The sequence below is a fragment of the Pleurodeles waltl genome, chromosome 7, assembly GCF_031143425.1.
Source record: "Pleurodeles waltl isolate 20211129_DDA chromosome 7, aPleWal1.hap1.20221129, whole genome shotgun sequence".
NCBI lineage: Eukaryota > Metazoa > Chordata > Amphibia > Caudata > Salamandridae > Pleurodeles > Pleurodeles waltl.
This window is the reverse complement of record NC_090446.1, coordinates 1,548,364,975-1,548,383,904: the sequence shown is the minus strand read 5'-3', so window position 1 is coordinate 1,548,383,904 and position 18,930 is coordinate 1,548,364,975. Positions and strand designations below refer to the sequence as shown.

Here is an 18,930-nt window from a genome sequence, read left to right as displayed (position 1 = left end):
TGGAAGGATCTAATTGCATTCCTGGAGCCTATTTTCGAGGCCGGGTCATAGTCTTTCTCCTCTCCATCCGCCTACATTCTTTTTTGACATGCAGCAGATGCGGAGAGAACTAAAGAGATTTCTTGTGGCGGGTAGTCCTGTGAATAGTCTCAGTTGGTAGAATAATGTCTAGGGACTTGGAGATCCACTATTAAAAACTGTCTGCTGGGTAAGCCTCACACAGAGGGGGGGGGTTCTCTAGGGTATCCATGCAGTCCTCCTCCTTCAACCTTGACCACTGGCATACAGTTGGCTTCCTAGGGGGTTGGTGGATTGGAGGGGGAGATTTGGAAAGCATAAGTGAAACTAAAAAATGATTGGATAAGATCAAGGGAAGGGAGGCCTGAGCTCATAGGTTTGAAGGATTACTAAAGACCAGATCAATTGTATGGCCTCTGAGATGAGTGGGGCCAGTAATCAATTGTGTCCGGTCTAGAGCTGCTAAATCCATAAGTAAAGTTTTTGTAGAGATGTTATGTGCCTCGTCCACATGAATGTTAAAATCACCTAGGATAGTAAAGTTGTAATTTCTGCATGCAAGATCTGCTAACAGTTCGGTAACTTCTACAGAAACCTCCCATAAGGGCCAGGAGGACGATAACTCGAAATGCCAGAGAAAGTAAAAGTAGTTCTGATTGCTAGAGAAAAGAACAGACTTTTGCATTTGGGTATAGAGAGGGAGTGGATACAACAATGGATTGAGTTTTTGTAGATTATTCCAATCCCCCTCCCCTGGTGTGGCGTCTATCTAGGCGATGTATTAAATAGCCTCTGGGCGGGGCCATGGCTACACCCGGAGCAGAATCCTCAGACAACCAAGTGTCTGTTAAAAACAGACCCTCTGGGGCTTAACAGTGAGTCTGAGAAAGTAGCCTCTTTCTAGCATGGTTACCCCCACTTTTGGCCTGTTTGTGAGTGTGTGTCAGTGTGTTTTTACTGTGTCACTGGGACCCTGATAGCCAGGACCCCAGTGCTCATAGTTTGTGGCCTAATGTGTATGCCTGTGTAGGGCCTAACTGTGTCACTGAGGCTCTGCTAATCAGAACCTCAGTGCTTCTGCTCTCTCTGCTTCTAAATTTGTCACTATAGGCTAGTGACTTCATTTACTAACTTCAATTGGCACACTGGACCCCCCCTTATAACTCTCTAGTATATGGTACCTAGGTACCCAGGGCATTTGGGTTCCAAGAGATCCTTATGGGCTGCAGCATTTCTTGTGCCACCCATGAGGAGCTCAGACAAATTTTACACAGGCCTGTCACTGCAGCCTGAGTGAAATAGTGCACACACTATTTCACAGCCATTTTACACTGCACTTAAGTAACTTATAAGTCACCTATATGTCTAACCTTCATTTACTGAAGGCTAGGTGCAAAGGTACTAAGTGTGAGGCCAATTCCCTGGACTTTGTGAGTGCGGGGACGCCATTTCACGAGTGCATTACATATAGGTCAATACCTATATGTAGCTTCACAATGGTAATGCCGAATATGGCCATGTAACATGTCTAAGATCATGGAATTGTCCCCCCATTCCAAATCTGGTATTTGGGAGCCAATTCCATGCATCCTGGGAGCTCCACGATGGACCCCAGTACTGCCAACCCAGCTCTCTGAGGCTTGCACTGCAGCTACAGCTGCTGCCACCTCACAGACAAGTTTCTGTCCTCCTGGGGTCTGAGCAGCTCAGTCCCAGGAAGGCCGAACAAAGCATTTCCTTTGGGAGGAGGGAGGGTGTTACACCCTCTCCCTTTGGGAGTAGGTGTGAAGGGCTGGGGAGGCAGAGGCAAGGACTCACCATCTCCCAAGTTGGACATTAGGTTGAGAGGACCCAGAGGAGCTCTCCACAACACCACCTGTGTTGGAGATTCTTCCTGGATCTGGATGGCAGAAGATCCCAGCAGCCGGTCGTCATTGTCTTAGGTGCCTGCGGTTGCAGGAGAGTGACTACTTCACCCTACGGAAGATCCCTTCTTGCTCCTTTGGTGCAGCTGAAGTCTTGCCAACTCCAGGGGATGTATAGCTGTGAAAATGTTGCAGTCGCTGGAACGAGTCGGAGAAACAGTATTGCTAGGCAAGGTTGTCTTGGGAGTTCCTGTGAAGTCCAGCAGCGGTTCCGGTGGCCAGGAGCAGAAGAGGTTGATGCAGAGGAGTCCTGGTGGAGTCTTGCATGCCGAATCTCACTACCCACCCACAAGGGAGTCCCTAAATAGCCTTAACAGGGGGCTTGGTCACTCTGCAGTGACGTCAGTCACCTGTCCTGAACAAGCTTTGGGCACTACCCCTGGGGTTGTGATGGACAGGGGAATGGTCACTCCCCTTTCCTATATGTGCTTTCGTGCCAGAGCTGGGACCAGGGGTTAATAACTGGAATATTCGGGGGGGGGGCAACAAATGTGCCTTTCAAAGCAAGCCAGTGGCTTGGGGACGCTGCCCCTCCCCAGCCTGTAACACCTACTTCCAAGGAAAATTGTGTTGCATCCCCTGGAGGGCAGAAACCAGTCGAAACGGCTGCAGCAGGGTAAGCTGCCCGCAGACCCTAAACGTCTGGTAGAAGGACTACTGGGGGGTCCTCTTAGGAGGCGCCAGAGTGCGTGGATTCGTGCCACCAGTGCTGCATTAGCATTGGGTGATTCCAACATGTTTCATACCAAACAGTTACCATTATGTAGCTGGACCATTGGTAGTGACCTGCGGCCAGTACAGAGGTAAAATGGCGACCCCGCCTCACGAAGTCCAGTGCATTGGAACTGGAGTTCGTAGGGGCATCTCAGCTCATGCAGGGGTGTCATCACACACAGAAACCTGCATCCTACCCTCTGGACTAGGACGGCTTACCATAGGGTTGAATTACAGTGACCTGGTCTAGTGACCAGCAGTGAGAGGGTGCATGCATCCTTTCACACAGGCTACAAAGGCAGGCCTGCTGACATAGTTTGCATGGGCTGCCATGGGTGGCATAATACATGCTGCAGCCCATGGGGGACTCCTGTTGTACCAATTCCCTGGGTACCATATACTTGGAACTTATAGGGGTACACCAGTATTCCAATTATGGGGTGTAAAATATACCAAAGGAACCAAATTCGGAGGGGAGAGCACAATCACTGGGGTCCTGGTTAGCAGGATCTCAGCAAAGACAGTCTAAAAACACCGGCAAACAGGCAAAAAGTGGGGATAAGCATGCCAAAAATAGTGACTTTACTTCACCCTCCCCCCCCTCCCAAACAAAGGACAGTAAGGCTAACCTTGCCCAGTTGAGTCTTCATTGTCTAAGTGCAAATATCTGGAGAGTCCATCTGCATTGGAGTGGGTACTCCCAGGTCTATGTTCCACTGTATAGTCCATTCCCTGTAGGAAGATGGACCACATCAACAGTTTAGGGTTTTCACCTTTCATCAGCTTAAGCCATACGAGGGGCTTGTGATCTGTTTGAACCAGGAAGTGAGTGCCAAGGCCCAGATCACAGCAAAGCCCTCCCTCTCAATGGCAGACCAACGCTTTTCTCTGGGGGTCACCCTTCTGCTTATTAAAGCAACAGGTTGATCCTAACCCTATTCATTTAGTTGTGACGGAACTGCCCCTATCCCTACTTCAGAAGCATTTGTTTGGAAAATAAACTCTTTGGATTAATCAGGGCTTCTCAGAATGGGAGCAGAGTCTATGGCCTGTTTCAGGTCATCGAAGGCCTTCTTGCAGCTAGCTGTCCACAATAAGTTCTTTGGCATTCTTTTGGATGTGAGATAATTTAAAGGGTCTACAATGGAGCCATACCCTTTAACGAGCTTCCTGTAATACCCGGTCAGACCAAAGAAGGCTCTGACTTGGGTTTGAGGGGTAGAGGCAACCCAGTCCTAGATAGTCTGGATTTTGCCCTGTACTGGCTGAATTTGTCCTCCATCTACCAGGTGGCCCAAATAAACCACTTTCCCTGCCCTATCTGGCACTTTGATGCCTTGATAGTGAGGCCTGCCTTTTAAGGCCCTCAAGTACATTTCCAATGTGGACCAAGTGATCCTCCCAGGTAAAGCTGAAGACAGCTATATTATCTAGATCTGCTGCACTAAAGCTTTCCAGGTCTTGGAGAACTTTGTTAACCACAGCAAAGGCTTCCCTCTCAATGGCACTCCAACACTGCTTCCTGTGGAGTAACCTCCTGCTAATGAAGCTTGTGTGTACTGGACAGACAATGAATGTTTGCGGCTGTGATGGGGCGTGTTTGGGATACCCAAGGTGCATATGGGACATGCTTCTGCTTGTATGTACTGGACAGACAATGGATATATGGGGCACTGATGGGGGGTGTGTGGGATACCTATGGTGCAGATGGGACATACTCCTCCTTCTGTGTAATGGACTGACAATGGATGTATGGGGCAGTGATGGGCCGTGTGTGCAATACCTACGGTGTAGATGGGACATGCTTGTGTGTAATGGAATGACAGTGGGTGTATAGAGCAGTGAGGGAGCGTGTATGGGATACCACAGGTGCATATGGGTCATTCTCCCGCTTGTGTGTAGTGGACAGACAATGAATGTATGGGGCAGTTATGGTGTGTGTGTGGGAATACGACAGTGCAGTGGGTCATACTCCCACTTGTGTGTAGTGGACTGCCAATTAATGTATAGGGCCAGTGATGGGCTGTGTGTGGGACAAAATGCCCAGTTATGATGGGTGCAAGAGTTTCTGTGTTTGTTTTTCGATTCACTGACGTTGCAGTGTAACGCACACTGATGCCATTTATTAGCACTGTGCTACTAAATAATGCAGAAACATAAATGAAAGCAATATGTCCTGTCGCTGCTGGAAGCCAGCCCTAATAACAGCCATCTTGTGCCTCTCTCTGCAGTTCCTACGACAGCTGCCTCCACCGTGTCCACCGCAGGTAAGAGGACGGAGGCGTCTTCCATGCCTTGTGATGCGTCAACCTCTGCAGATGGGAGGGCTTAGCGGCCTTTGAGGTAGAGGGGGCATTTGTTGGGTTTTATGGTGGAACATCAGAGCAGGGTTGCAGTTTCATATGAGGGACTGGGGCACTTGCATTGTGATTTTGGAGTTACGGATTGTAATCATAACAATAGGTTTTTATTTTATTCATGCGGCGTGTAGCGGATCCAGTTCTTGGAACAAGTGAGTATCTGTGTCTACGTGCATGGTGGCAGGAGTTTCTCATCTCAGTCCTCCCTTGGGAAAGAATCTCTCTCTTTCTCTTTCGCTCTCTCTCTCTCTCTCTCTCTCTCTCTCTCTCTCTTTCTCATTCTGTCTCTCTCCTTTCGGAATGGTCTCTGACACTGGTAAGGGGACTCTTGGCTGTCTTATTTCCGTAGTAAAGCATCCATCACCCCCTTTCTTCACTCGAGGTGGACTCTTCTACTATGTCTGTAACTTGCTGCGGGAAGTCCTTCCTCCAAGCTCTCTCTTGTCTTTAGGAAGGGGTCTCTCACTGCCCTTCCCTTGCTATGGGAAGGCTGCCTGCACTCTTATGACATGGTGAAGGTATCTCTCACTGCCCTCTTTACACTGTCAAAAATCCTCTATCACTGCCCTATTTACCCAACATAAACTGCCCTCTCACTGCCCTGTTATCACTGGGGAAAGGTGACTTTCACTGCATCTTCCACAGTTGGGAATTCCTTCCTAACTGTCCTCTCTACTCTACAGAAGGTCCTGTAATACAGACCTCTGTGCACTCAAGGAAGACATCTCCACCGCCCTTCACACTATGGGAAATATTCTCTCACTGCCCTTCACACCCTGGGAAATGCTGTCTCACTGCCCTCTCAAGACGATGGGGAAAACTCTGGACCTAATTTGGAACTCAGCAGATGGGTTACTCCCTCACAGCGGTGGCGGATATCCCACTAGCCAAAATCGAAATCCCATAGAAGGTAATAGGACTTAGATTTCACAGACTTGATATCCGTAACCATAGTGACGGCGTTTCCCGTCCGCTGAGTTCTATATCAGACCCTCTACCCGAGAGAGACTTCTAGCTGCAGACTCCTTACCTTGGAACTCCCAAGCGTCAGACTGGATTCAGAAGATCTTTCCGTGATCAGTACTCCTGGTGCTGTTAGGTGGTGTCGATGGCTCTGCGTCTGTCGTCAGCATCGTCCGCGCTGGAAGCGACATTGCAGTACCTACATAGGCGCCACCCAGGCCCGTTGGCATCAGTTCTTTTCTTTCCACACCAGCCAGTGCTGATCCAGAAAGTCAGTTTGTGACTGGATTTTTTCAACTTTTTGTCAACTTCTTTTGAGGTTTCCTCCTGGTGTGACGATGTCATCTAGCAAGACAGGATTCAAGCCCTGTGGAGCATGTCATTCGCCGATGTGGGTGATGGGCCCACATATGGTCTGCCTGTGGTGTTTAGAGCGTGACCACGACCCAAAGTTGTGCTCCGATTGTCGGGCCATGCATCCGAAGGCTTTGAGGGGGTGGTCCCTAAAGCTGATGGCAACCTGGCATGCGACTTCATGCAGGTCGAAGTCACGGTCGAGGGTAAGCTCCTGGTACCTGTTGCAGAACCCAAAGTCTTTGTCATCCCACTCAAAGTCCTTTGGGTGATTAGGTAAGTCGAGGCACAAGAAAAAGAACAAGAAGTCAAAGTGTCCTTCTCCTCGTCAGTCAGCCGAAAAGATGAGGGAGTATCTGCACTTGAGGCCTGGCTCTTAGGAGTATACGCCTGGGCCGACTCTGCAACTCCCTGACTTTCTGGGAGCGACCCGCACCGAATTAAGAGTTTTACTAGGTGATTGTAGGAAGTTGGCTCTGTATGTACTATTTCAAAGTAAGAAATAGCATACACAGAGTCCAAGGGTTCCCCTTAGAGGTAAGGGTAGGAGGCTGGACTGGCTTGTAGTGAGTACCAAGGGGTACTTGCACCTTGCACCAGGCCCAGTTATCCCTTATTAGTGTATAGGGTGTCTAGCAGCTTAGGCTGATAGATAATGGTAGCTTAGCAGAGCAGCTTAGGCTGAACTAGGAGACGTGTGAAGCTACTACAGTACCACTTAGTGTCATATGCACAATATCATAAGAAAACACAATACACAGTTATACTAAAAATAAATGTACTTTATTTTTATGACAATATGCCAAAGTATCTTAGAGTGTACCCTCAGTGAGAGGATAGGAAATATACACAAGATATATATACACAATAGCAAAAATATGCAGTATAGTCTTAGAAAACAGTGCAAACAATGTATAGTTACAATAGGATGCAATGGGGAAACATAGGGATAGGGGCAACACAAACCATATACTCCAAAAGTGGAATGCGAACCACGAATGGACCCCAAACCTATGTGACCTTGTAGAGGGTCGCTGGGACTATTAGAAAATAGTGAGAGTTAGAAAAATAACCCTCCCCAAGACCCTGAAAAGTGAGTGCAAAGTGCACTAAAGTTCCCCTAAGGACAAAGAAGTCGTGTTAGAGGAATAATGCAGGAAAGACACAAACCAACAATGCAACAACTGTGGATTTCCAATCTAGGGTACCTGTGGAACAAGGGGACCAAGTCCAAAAGTCACAAGCAAGTCGGAGATGGGCAGATGCCCAGGAAATGCCAGCTACGGGTGCAAAGAAGCTTCTACTGGGCAGAAGAAGCTGAGGTTTCTGCAGGAACGAAAAGGGCTAGAGACTTCCCCTTTGGTGGACGGATCCCTCTCGCCGTGGAGAGTCGTGCAGAAGTGTTTTCCCGCCGAAAGAACGCCAACAAGCCTTGCTAGCTGCAAATCGTGTGGTTAGCGTTTTTGGACGCTGCTGTGGCCCTGGAGGGAACAGGAGGTCGCAAATTGGACCAGGAGAGAGAGGGGACGTCGAGCAAGACAAGGAGCCCTCTCAGCAGCAGGTAGCACCCGGAGAAGTGCTAGAAACAGGCACTACGAGGATGCGTGAAACGGTGCTCACCCGAAGTCGCACAAAGGAGACCCACGTCGCTGGAGACCAACTTAGAAAGTCGTGCAATGCAGGTTAGAGTGCCGTGGACCCAGGCTTGGCTTTGCACAAAGGATTTCCGCCGGAAGTGCACAGGGGCCGGAGTAGCTGCAAAAGTCGCGGTTCCCAGCAATGCAGCCCAGCGAGGTGAGGCAAGGACTTACCTCCACCAAACTTGGACTGAAGAGTCACTGGACTGTAGGGGTCACTTGGACAGAGTCGCTGGATTCGAGGGACCTCGCTCGTCGTGCTGAGAGGAGACCCAAGGGACCGGTAATGCAGCTTTTTGGTGCCTGCGGTTGCAGGGGGAAGATTCCGTCGACCCACGGGAGATTTCTTCGGAGCTTCTGGTGCAGAGAGGAGGCAGACTACCCCCACAGCATGCACAAACAGGAAAACAGTCGAGAAGGCGGCAGGATCAGCGTTACAGAGTTGCAGTAGTCGTCTTAGCTACTTTGTTGCAGTTTTGCAGGCTTCCAGCACGGTCAGCAGTCGATTACTTATCAGAAGGTGAAGAGAGAGATGCAGAGGAACTCGGCTGAGCTCTTGCATTCGTTATCTAAAGTTTCCCCAGAGACAGAGACCCTAAATAGCCAGAAAAGAGGGTTTGGCTACCTAGGAGAGAGGATAGGCTAGTAACACCTGAAGGAGCCTATCACAAGGAGTCTCTGACGTCACCTGGTGGCACTGGCCACTCAGAGCAGTCCAGTGTGCCAGCAGCACCTCTGTTTCCAAGATGGCAGAGGTCTGGAGCACACTGGAGGAGCTCTGGACACCTCCCAGGGGAGGTGCAGGTCAGGGGAGTGGTCACTCCCCTTTCCTTTGTTCAGTTTCGCGCCAGAGCAGGGCTAAGGGGTCCCCTGAACCGGTGTAGACTGGCTTATGCAGAATTGGGCACATCTGTGCCCAACAAAGCATTTCCAGAGGCTGGGGGAGGCTACTCCTCCCCTGCCTTCACACCATTTTCCAAAGGGAGAGGGTGTAACACCCTCTCTCAGAGGAAGTTCTTTGTTCTGCCATCCTGGGCCAGGCCTGGCTGGACCCCAGGAGGGCAGATGCCTGTCTGAGGGGTTGGCAGCAGCAGCAGCTGCAGTGAAACCCCAGGAAGGGCAGTTTGGCAGTACCAGGGTCTGTGCTACAGACCACTGGGATCATGGGATTGTGCCAACTATGCCAGGATGGCATAGAGGGGGCAATTCCATGATCATAGACATGTTACATGGCCATTTTCGGAGTTACCATTGTGAAGCTACATATAGGTAGTGACCTATATGTAGTGCACGCGTGTAATGGTGTCCCCGCACTCACAAAGTTCAGGGAATTGGCTCTGAACAATGTGGGGGCACCTTGGCTAGTTCCAGGGTGCCCTCACACTAAGTAACTTTGCACCTAACCTTTACCAGGTAAAGGTTAGACATATAGGTGACTTATAAGTTACTTAAGTGCAGTGTAAAATGGCTGTGAAATAACGTGGACGTTATTTCACTCAGGCTGCAGTGGCAGGCCTGTGTAAGAATTGTCAGAGCTCCCTATGGGTTGCAAAAGAAATGCTGCAGCCCATAGGGTTCTCCTGGAACCCCAATACCCTGGGTACCTCAGTACCATATACTAGGGAATTATAAGGGTGTTCCAGTAAGCCAATGTAAATTGGTAAAAATGGTCACTAGCCTGTTAGTGACAATTTGGAAAGAAATGAGAGAGCATAACCACTGAGGTTCTGATTAGCAGAGCCTCAGTGAGACAGTTAGTCACTACACTGGTAACACATTCAGGCACACTTATGAGCACTGGGGCCCTGGGTTACCAGGGTCCCAGTGACACATACAACTAAAACAACATATATACAGTGAAAAATGGGGGTAACATGCCAGGCAAGATGGTACTTTCCTACAGTAAGATTGTTGCAAAAAGAGATAATTCTAATGCTCTATTTTGTGGTAGTGTGGTCGAGCAGTAGGCTTATCAGATGTTAGTGTTAAGCATTTGTTGTACACACACAGGCAATAAATGAGGAACACACACTCAAAGACAATTCCAGGCCAATACGTTTTTATATAGAAAAATATATTTTCTTAGTTTATTTTAAGAACCACAGGTTCAAGATTTACACAAAATACTTTAAATGAAAGGTATTTCACTCAGGTATCATGGGAACTTTGAAGCAACGCAATATCATGTACAGTTTTAGCAAAAATGGCAATAAGCTATTTTAAAACTAGACTCTAGACAGTGCAATTTTCAACAGTTCCTGGGGGAGGCAAGTTTTGGTTAGTTTTGCAGGTAAGTAAAACACCTATAGGGTTCAAAGTTGAGTCCAAGGTAGCCCATCGTTGGGGGTACAGGGCAACACCAAAGTTACCACACCAGCAGCTCAGGGCCGGTCAGGTGCAGAGGTCAAAGTGCAAAGAACACTGGTGCTGGGGCCTTGTTAGCAGGCCTCAGCACACTTTCAAATCATAACTTGGCATCAGCAAAGGCAAAAAGTCAGGGGGTAACCATGCCAAGGAGTCATTCCCTTACAGAAGGTTAATAACTTGTCCGTCAATACCCTCACACACAATAGGAAGTGGTCTCTCACTGCCCTCTCACACCATAGGAAGTCATATCTCACTGCCCTCTCAAACCAAGGGAAAATGTCTCTCACAACCCTCTCACACCATGGGAGGTCCTCTCTCACTACCCATGAAATGCACGGACAGCAGTTCTTCCTCACCCCAGGCAGTGCTGTGTATGGACTCCCGCTCAGACACTGTGCCTTGGGACGGGGTCTCACCTGTGTTTGTTCTTTTGGTTTTCAGTGGACCAGCAGCAAGGGGGGAGCAGCACCGCCATCATCGCCGTCATAGTCTGTGTGGTGCTCCTGCTGCTCATCGTCGCCCTCTTCTACTTCCTGCAGAAGAACGGCAAGCTGAGCTGCGGCAAGTCCGAGAAGAAATCTCTGTGAGTAGCACCAGGGTGCCTTGGAGACTCTGTGCGCTACGTGTTAGCCGCCGACTGTGATCATTATTGTGCCCATGGGTATGTCTGTTGCCGACGGCGAGAGTCAGTCTGTCTATGTCGATGACGAGCATCAGTCCATCTGTGTGTTTGTTGTTGACTGTGGTAATCAGTCTGTATGTGGCCGATGGCGAGTGTTGGTCTAGATCTTGGTCATCGACAGCGAGCGTCACTCTGTATGTCTGTTGCCAGTGACGAGCATTTCTCTGTCTGTATGTCTGTTGCCGACGGCGAGAGACAGTCTGCCTATGTCGATGATGAGCATCAGTCCATCTGTGTGTTTGTTGTTGACTGTGGTAATCAGTCTGTATGTGGCCGATGGCGAGTGTTGGTCTAGATCTCGATCATCTACAGCGAGCGTCACTCTGTATGTCTGTTGCCAGTGACGAGCATTACTCTGTCTGTATGTCTGTTGCCGACGGCGAGAGACAGTCTGCCTATGTCGATGAAGAGCATCAGTCTATCTGTGTGTTTGTTGTTGACTATGGTAATCAGTCTGTATGTGGCCGATGGCGAGCGTCACTCTGTATGTCTGTCGCCGGCAGTGAGCATCAGTTTGTCTGTATGTTTGTTGCGGATGGCGAGCATTGGTCTACATCTCTGTTGGTCACTGACAGTGACCGTCACTCTGTCTGTCGCTGATGATGAGCATCCGTCTGTATGTTTGTTGCTGACAGCGAGCATTGGTCTGTACCTCTATCTGTCGCCAACAATGAGCATCAGTCTGTATGTCTTTGGCTGCGATCGTTGGTCTAGATCTCTTCCTGTCACCGACAGCGAGCGTCAGTCTCTCTGTCTGTATTTCAGACTGTGTGTGTCAGTCTACCTGTCTGTTGCAGTGGCCAGCATCATTCTGTGTGTCTCTCCCCAACGGCGAGGGTTCCCCTGTCTTTGTGTCTGTCAGTGTACCCACATAGGGTACACACAGGGTACACTGCTTACCCACTGTCTCTCCTTACCCAGTAGGGCTTATCTGTCCCCACAATAGCTCTGTCTAATTGAATAATTACATGTCACCCTTATATTCCAACACAGGTCTTTTGGTGTTAGGAACAAGGAGGCCTGTTGGGAACTGACTCTTTTTTTGTATGGCCACCCCAACCTTGTTCAGTGATGCTGCAGGTTTCTTGACTGAGTGCACTGAGGCCTGCTAACCAGACCTCACTGCCCGTCCACTGACCTTTAAATGTGTATGTTTGATTGTCTTATACTTAATTGGCATAAGCTATCTTATGTGTGTAAGTGCCTAGTATGTGGTGCCCAGGGTACACAGATCTTGTAAGTTAGAGGGTCATCCCAGGGCCTGCAGCACTGATTGTGCCACCCTCTGTGTGACAAACGTAAAACATGGCTTCCAGCCTGCCACTGCAGACTGACAGGGCAGTTGTAAACTGCTAACTCGACTTTGCCATTTAAGGTAATGGCAATGCCCAAACCTCCCTTTATAATAAATGTAAGAGAACCCTAAGGTAATATACTTTTCCATTTCCAGCAGAACTTCTGAACTGCATGGATGGATCTGGTCTTCTTTCTGTGGATGGAGCTTGTTTTCTGCACTGTGTGGATGGAGCTGGTCTTCTGCACTGTGTGGATGGAGCTGGTCTTCTACACTGGGGGGATGGAGCTGGACTTTTGCACTGGGTGGGTGGAGCTGGTCTTCTGCACTGTGTGGGGGTGCTGGACTTCTGCACTGGGTGGATGGAGCTGGTATTCTACACTGGGTGGATGGAGCTGGACTTCTGCACTGGATGGAAGGAGCTGGGCTTCTGCACTGTGTGGGTGGAGCTGGTCGTCTGCACTGTGTGGGTGGAGCTGGTCGTCTGCACTGTGTGGGTGGAGCTGGTCGTCTGCACTGTGTGGGTGGAGCTGGTTGTCTGCACTGTGTGGGTGGAGCTGGTTGTCTGCACTGTGTGGGTGGAGCTGGTTGTCTGCACTGTGTGGGTGGAGCTGGTTGTCTGCACTGTGTGGGTGGAGCTGGTTGTCTGCACTGTGTGGGTGGAGCTGGTCGTCTGCACTGTGTAGGTGGATCTGGTTTTCTGCCTTGTGTGGGTGGAGCTTGTCTTCTGCAGCTTGTGGGTGTAACTGGGCTTCTGTACTCTGCGAATTAAACTGGTCTTCTGCACTGTGTGGATGGAGCTAGTCTTCAGCACTCTGTGGGTGGAACTGCATTCCTGCACTGCATGGGTGAAGCTGGGCTTCTGCACTGCGTGGGTGGAGCTGTTATTCTGCACTGTGTGGGTACAGCTGGTCTTCTACACTGTATGGATAGATCTGGTTTTTGCAATGTGTGGCTGGAGCCTGCATGGGTGGAGCTGGTCTTCTTCTTTTTGTGGGTGGAGGTTGTTTTCTGCACTGTGTGGGGGTGCTGCACTTCTGCACTGGGTGGAAGGAGCTGGTCTTCTGACCTGGGTGCGTGGAGCTAGTCGTCTGCACTGTGTGGGTGGAGATGGTCTTCTGCACTGTGTAGGTGGATATGGTTTTCTGCCTTGTGTGGGTGGAGCTTGTCTTCTGCAGCTTGTGGGTAGAACTGGTCTTCTGTACTCTGCGGATGAAACTGGTGAGCTGCACTGTGTGGATGGAGCTAGTCTTCAGCACTCTGTGGGTGGAACTGCATTTCTGCACTGCATGGGTGAAGCTGTGCTTCTGCACTGCGTGGGTGGAGCTGTTATTTGCACTGTGTGGGTAGAGCTGGTCTTCTACACTGTATGGATGGATGTGGTTTTTGCAATGTGTGGGTGGAGCTGATCTTCTGCCATGTGTGGCTGGAGCTGGTCTTCTGTCTTTTGTGGGTGGAGCTGATTTTCTGCAGGCTATGGTTAGAGCTGTTCTTCTGCACTGCATGGGTGGAGCTGGTGTTCTGCAGGCTCTGGGTGGAGCTTTTATTCTGCACTGTGTCTTGTGCTGCCTGTGGGTGGCACTTTGTAGGTGGGGCTGGTTTCTGCCCTGCATGGATGGAGCTGGTCATCTGCACTGTTTGGGTGGAGCTGGTCTTCTGTACTCAGTGGTTGGGGCTGGTCTTCTGTACTCTGTGGTTGGGGCTGGTGTTCTGCACTGTGTGGGTGGAGCTGGTCTTCTGCAGCCTGTGGGTGGAGCTGGTCTTCTGCAGCCTGTGGGTGGAGCTGGTCTTCTGTACTCTGCAGATGAAACTGGTCTTCCGCATTGTGTGGATGGAGCTGGTCTTCCGCACTGTGTGGATGGAGCTGGTCTTCCGCACTATGTGGATGGAGCTGGTCGTCTGCACTGTGTGGGTGGAGCTGGTCGTCTGCACTGTGTGGGTGGAGCTGGTCGTCTGCACTGTGTGGGTGGAGCTGGTCGTCTGCGCTGTGTGGGTGGAGCTGGTCGTCTGCGCTGTGTGGGTGGAGCTGCATTTCTGCACAGCATGGGTGAAGCTCTTATTCTTCACTGTATGGTTGGAGCTGGTTGTGTACAGCATATGGATTGAGCTGATCTTCTGCAGTGTGTGTGTGGGTGGAGCTGCATTTCTGCACTGTGTGGATGTAGCTGGTCGTTTGCACTGCGTGGGTGGAGCTGCATTTCTGCACTGCATGGGTGAAGCTGTTATTCTTCACTGTATGGTTGGAGCTGGACTTCTGCACAGCATATGGATGGAGCTAGTCTTCTGCACTGTGTGGGTGGAGCTGGTCTTCTGCACTGAGTGCAGAAGACCAGCTCCACCCACACAGTGCAGGAGACCAGCTCCATCCGCACAGTGCAGAAGAGCGGCTCCACCCACACAGTGCAGAAGACCAGCTCCACCCACACAGTGCAGAAGACCAGCTCCACCCACACAGTGCAGAAGACCAGCTCTACGCACAGTGTGGGTGGAGCTGGTCTCCTGCACTGTGTGGATGGAGTTTGTCTGCACTGTGTGGGTGGAGCTTGTCGTCTGCACTGTGTGGGTGGAGCTTGTCGTCTGCACTGTGTGGGTGGAGCTGGTCATCTGCACTGTGTGGGTGGAGCTGTTTTTTGACTGCGGAAATTGAGCTAGTTGTCTGCTGTCTATTAACAGAGCTGTTCTCTCCCCATGTGGTGCTGGTCCTCTGTGTGTGGTGCTGGGTGATCCCCTCTATCGATGAACAATGCCTTCTTGGTGAGGCTCCCTGTTCTCCATGAACATGTCAGCTTTGTTAGCATTCTAAGGAGCGCCCTTGGTTGCATCTGCTTTTTCATCTTTGAGCTCTAGAAATCTCTTGTACAACTGACCCACAATCTCACTCTTTACCCTTTCTCAAGGACCCACAAGGAAACCAACACCAATGAGATAGTGGTGGAGATGAAGACAGACAAAAGGAACGAACAGAGAGGACTGCTGTCGTCCGGAGGAGGCGGGCGCCCAATGGGAGACTAGGTAGCCGTTGACGCCTAATAGTCCTCTACGGTTTAATCTTTTACATTTTTTTATTTTCTATGATTTTATTTCTGCCTACTCAGCTAAGAAGGAAGACACTACAAAGTAATTTGAGAAGGACAAAAGAAGACTTTGCATATTATTGTAAACCACGGGCACCATTTTATGTTGGGTTCCCCTTCTGTCTCTGACACATAGGTGGAATAAGGGATCTCCCGCTTGCAGGGCAGCTGCTTCACACTGGTCCGGGGGAGGCAGCCCTGTAGAGGTTGGACACAGGACCAGAGACCACTTCTGCTCCAAGGTCTTGTGGCTTTTACTGGGGCCTTGATGCAATCTTTCTGGAAACGTGTATAATATAAACTGAAGGTTCCTAAATTTTGCAGCAGAGAGACTAAGGGCTTTATTTAGAGTTTGATGGACGGGTTACTCAGTCACAATGTGAAGGCTATTCCATCCTTTCTCTTACAATTTCTATAGGATATAATGGAATCGTAATACGGCAAATGGGATATCTGGTATGTTTGTGAAAGAGTGACCCCATCTGGCAAACCCTAGATCAGGCCCCGGCTGGTAAGAACCTCTGAAAGGGCGAGGGTCAGTGGATTCACTCTCATCTTCTCTTTTTCTTGCTTCACTAGGACTGCGGCCATTGGATGCAGGTCTTCCATGTTGAGGCGCTCATTCGACTAGGCTGCCCTCTCCATCCTGGCCCTCCGTGGGTTTCCTGTGCCCTTCGGAGAGGGAGTGGGCTCCGAGCCGTTTCACTACCCCACCTGTGGATTATTCTTTGAAAACGTACATCACTTTGTTTTTCTGTGTTTTTTTTGCCAACAAAGCCACCAAGAAAGGTCTGTACAAGAACAGTTCCCGGACGCTGATCGCAAATATATTTTTTATCAACAAAGACAAATTTGGGATCAAGCAGGTGGATTCCCGAAGTGTCCAGAGGAAGAATGCTCCGCTTAGCCCCAGACCCAAGCTCCCTCCTTGACGAAGACTGTTACAGTATTTTGTGTAGGCCAGCATGCCCATGTGAAGTTCAAAGGCCAACCTGTTCCTGTCCTCTGATACAGCCAAGGGGTCCTGATGTAGGGCAAATCTTTCTTCCATCAGTTTGCATCTGTTTTCCTGTTTACGCTGCTGTTGGTTTGTTCAGACCAGGTTCTCACTCACCGTTTGGGTGTCTGGTGGGCACTGGCCTGGTCCTGGTCTGCTGGTGCCAGGGGCTCCAGGGCCGAAATTTGTATATACTGTGTACCATTGAGTCTGTTTTTACTGTTCACTGCGTAAGTCATTACACTGGTTCCATGTACGTGTGATTAGAATAATACCTAGGCTTGGCTCAGGTAGGACTTAAGGACATGATTGAATGGAAGGCCACCAGATATCTTCTCCTGGTCTCTGCTCTTCATGAAAAGCCCTGGAGCTGGAGGGATGTTGGGCGCCTGAGGTTTCTAGGCACCTGGCATCCATTCCAACTTTTGAGAGGGATGGGGAATAATGAATGATTGCAGAGGTCACCCCTAGGATACAGATGGACTTAATACACAATTTGAGGTTGTACATGGAAGGTATGTCCAATTTATGGCCTTCACTGCTAGGTTCATGTCAGATTTTATGGATGTCGGCGTGCACTTAATTTACACAGTAAATGCCCGATTCACGAAGGTATACTTAGACAAAAAGCTTAAGTTTAGACCTAAAGTCTCACTTTACTAGTAGGAAACTAGACTTTTGGTCTAAGTTTAGACTTTTGGTCCAAGTTTACCTTTGTGAATCGGGCCCCATGAATCTAAAAAAAGTGCATTCCCACAGTCTGTGCTCCGTCATGGATCCCACCCTGAGCCTACTCTGGACTCCCCTCATACCTTCATATCTACTGAATGTGTGAAATTGCTAATGTTTCTCCCAACCTTGTGAAATTTGAATGAAAAAATCTTGAAATTACAATCCTGTAGTGAAATTTAGTTTGCCAGTGTCTCACATCACTTTTATTATTTTTAAATCCAAGTGTGCACTTTGTGTAAAAAGTCTTGCGAGATACCAGCCAGAGGCTGGACGAGCACATCAGAGTTCATTAAACTTTCCGTGAGTGAGGCGGGCTCCCACTAGTGTGTTGCTGAACTGACGTTATGGTAGGTGAGCACATGGCTAAAAAGAAGTTACACAAAATAACACAAGGAGTTTTTGCGAATTTGTCCAGAGTGGGTAAACGTTGGCCCAGGCCTGAGCAGCCCACGAGCTCCCTGTGCCATCCGTTTGTGCCCTGCGTAAGACGCCACCGCAGGAGGGACATGGGCCTTTGTTCACGTGCTGCTGTGGTGAGTTTGTGACAGGTTTAGAACTGTTAATACTCCACAATTGATTTCTAAAATTCATCTCCCTCAATTTACCATCATGATGTCTCTTGCACGCCTGGCCTGGGGGTTGACACCTGCTCTCTACAGGTGTGCAGAAGTTGAACTGTAACCCCTGGTCATCTGTCCTACTGTAGCCCTAAACAGTAATTAAATCACTTTGTTTAATAAGTTTGTGTGCACGGTCATTACTCTACACGGTGGTGGGGGGGAGGGAGGGGGTTGGGTGCCCATTCTGTGACCTTGGGCTGGTTTTGTGGGAGTGTTCTGGGCCCCAGGCTGTGACCTTGGCTGGTTTGTGGGAGTGTTCTGGGCCCCAGACTGTGACCTTGGCTGGTTTTGTGGGAGTGTTCTGGGACCCAGACTGTGAGCTTGGCTGGTTTTGTGGGAGTGTTCTGGGCCCCAGACTGTGAGCTTGGCTGGTTTTGTGGGAGTGTTCTGGGCCCCAGACTGTGAGCTTGGCTGGTTTGTGGGAGTGTTCTGGGCCCCAGACTGTGACCTTGGCTGGTTTTGTGGGAGTGTTCTGGGCCCCAGACTGTGAGCTTGGCTGGTTTTGTGGGAGTGTTCTGGGCCCCAGACTGTGAGCTTGGCTGGTTTGTGGGAGTGTTCTGGGCCCCAGACTGTGACCGTGGCTGGTTTTGTGGGAGTGTTCTGGGTCCCAGACTGTGACCCTGGCTGGTTTTGTGGGAGTGTTCTGGGCCCCAGGCTGTGACCTTGGCTGGTTTTGTGGGAGTGTTCTGGGTCCCAGACTGTCCTTGGCTGATTTTGTGGGAGTGTTCTGGGCCCCAGACTGTGACCTTGGCTGGTTTTGTGGGAGTGTTCTGGGCCCCAGGATTTGACTGAAGATGACTCGAGGAGGGTATGGGGTCATGTTCTTCCACCAAGGCTTTGTGGGTGGGTGTGAAAAGAGGCCCTGGTATGGCAGGGGGTGGCAGCCTGGCACTGCCCTGGTGGTAACTTCTTTACCTGGTCCCACTGCAGCTGCCTCCTGAGACAGCGCCTCGCAGGAGCTCCGAAGGTGCCAGGCGGAGGGTGGGGGGGATCGGAGGTGGGTGCCAGCCTGGCACTGCCCTCTGTGGAGCCCGAGGGTGGGGTACGGTTTGGGGGGAACGGTTTCTTCTTGTTGATGTGGTTTTGTGTCCTGGATCTGTTGCCAAGCATTCCTTCTGTGTCTGTACCTTGTAATCCCAGGAGAGAGAGTGTATGGGAGGGGGTGGGGGTGTCTACGGAGCCGGGCGGGGCAG

At 50.0% G+C, this 18,930-nt stretch overlaps 1 protein-coding gene across 2 annotated transcripts in view; it reads left to right on the top strand.

The window, feature by feature from the left end:
- BCAM (basal cell adhesion molecule (Lutheran blood group)) overlaps positions 1 to 17,857 on the top strand; it is a 233,016-nt gene extending 215,159 nt beyond the window's left edge. The window contains exons 13-17 of one of the 2 annotated variants that reach the window (XM_069201449.1): positions 4,889 to 4,924; positions 5,149 to 5,169; positions 10,780 to 10,921; positions 15,212 to 15,326; positions 15,968 to 17,857. In XM_069201449.1, coding sequence (XP_069057550.1) covers positions 4,889 to 4,924; positions 5,149 to 5,169; positions 10,780 to 10,921; positions 15,212 to 15,326 — 314 coding nt within the window. In that variant the 3' untranslated portion in view covers positions 15,968 to 17,857. The remainder of the gene's footprint in view (positions 1 to 4,888; positions 4,925 to 5,148; positions 5,170 to 10,779; positions 10,922 to 15,211; positions 15,327 to 15,967) is intronic. The other variant, XM_069201450.1, reaches the window with a different exon arrangement.
- Positions 17,858 to 18,930: the final 1,073 nt, after the last annotated feature.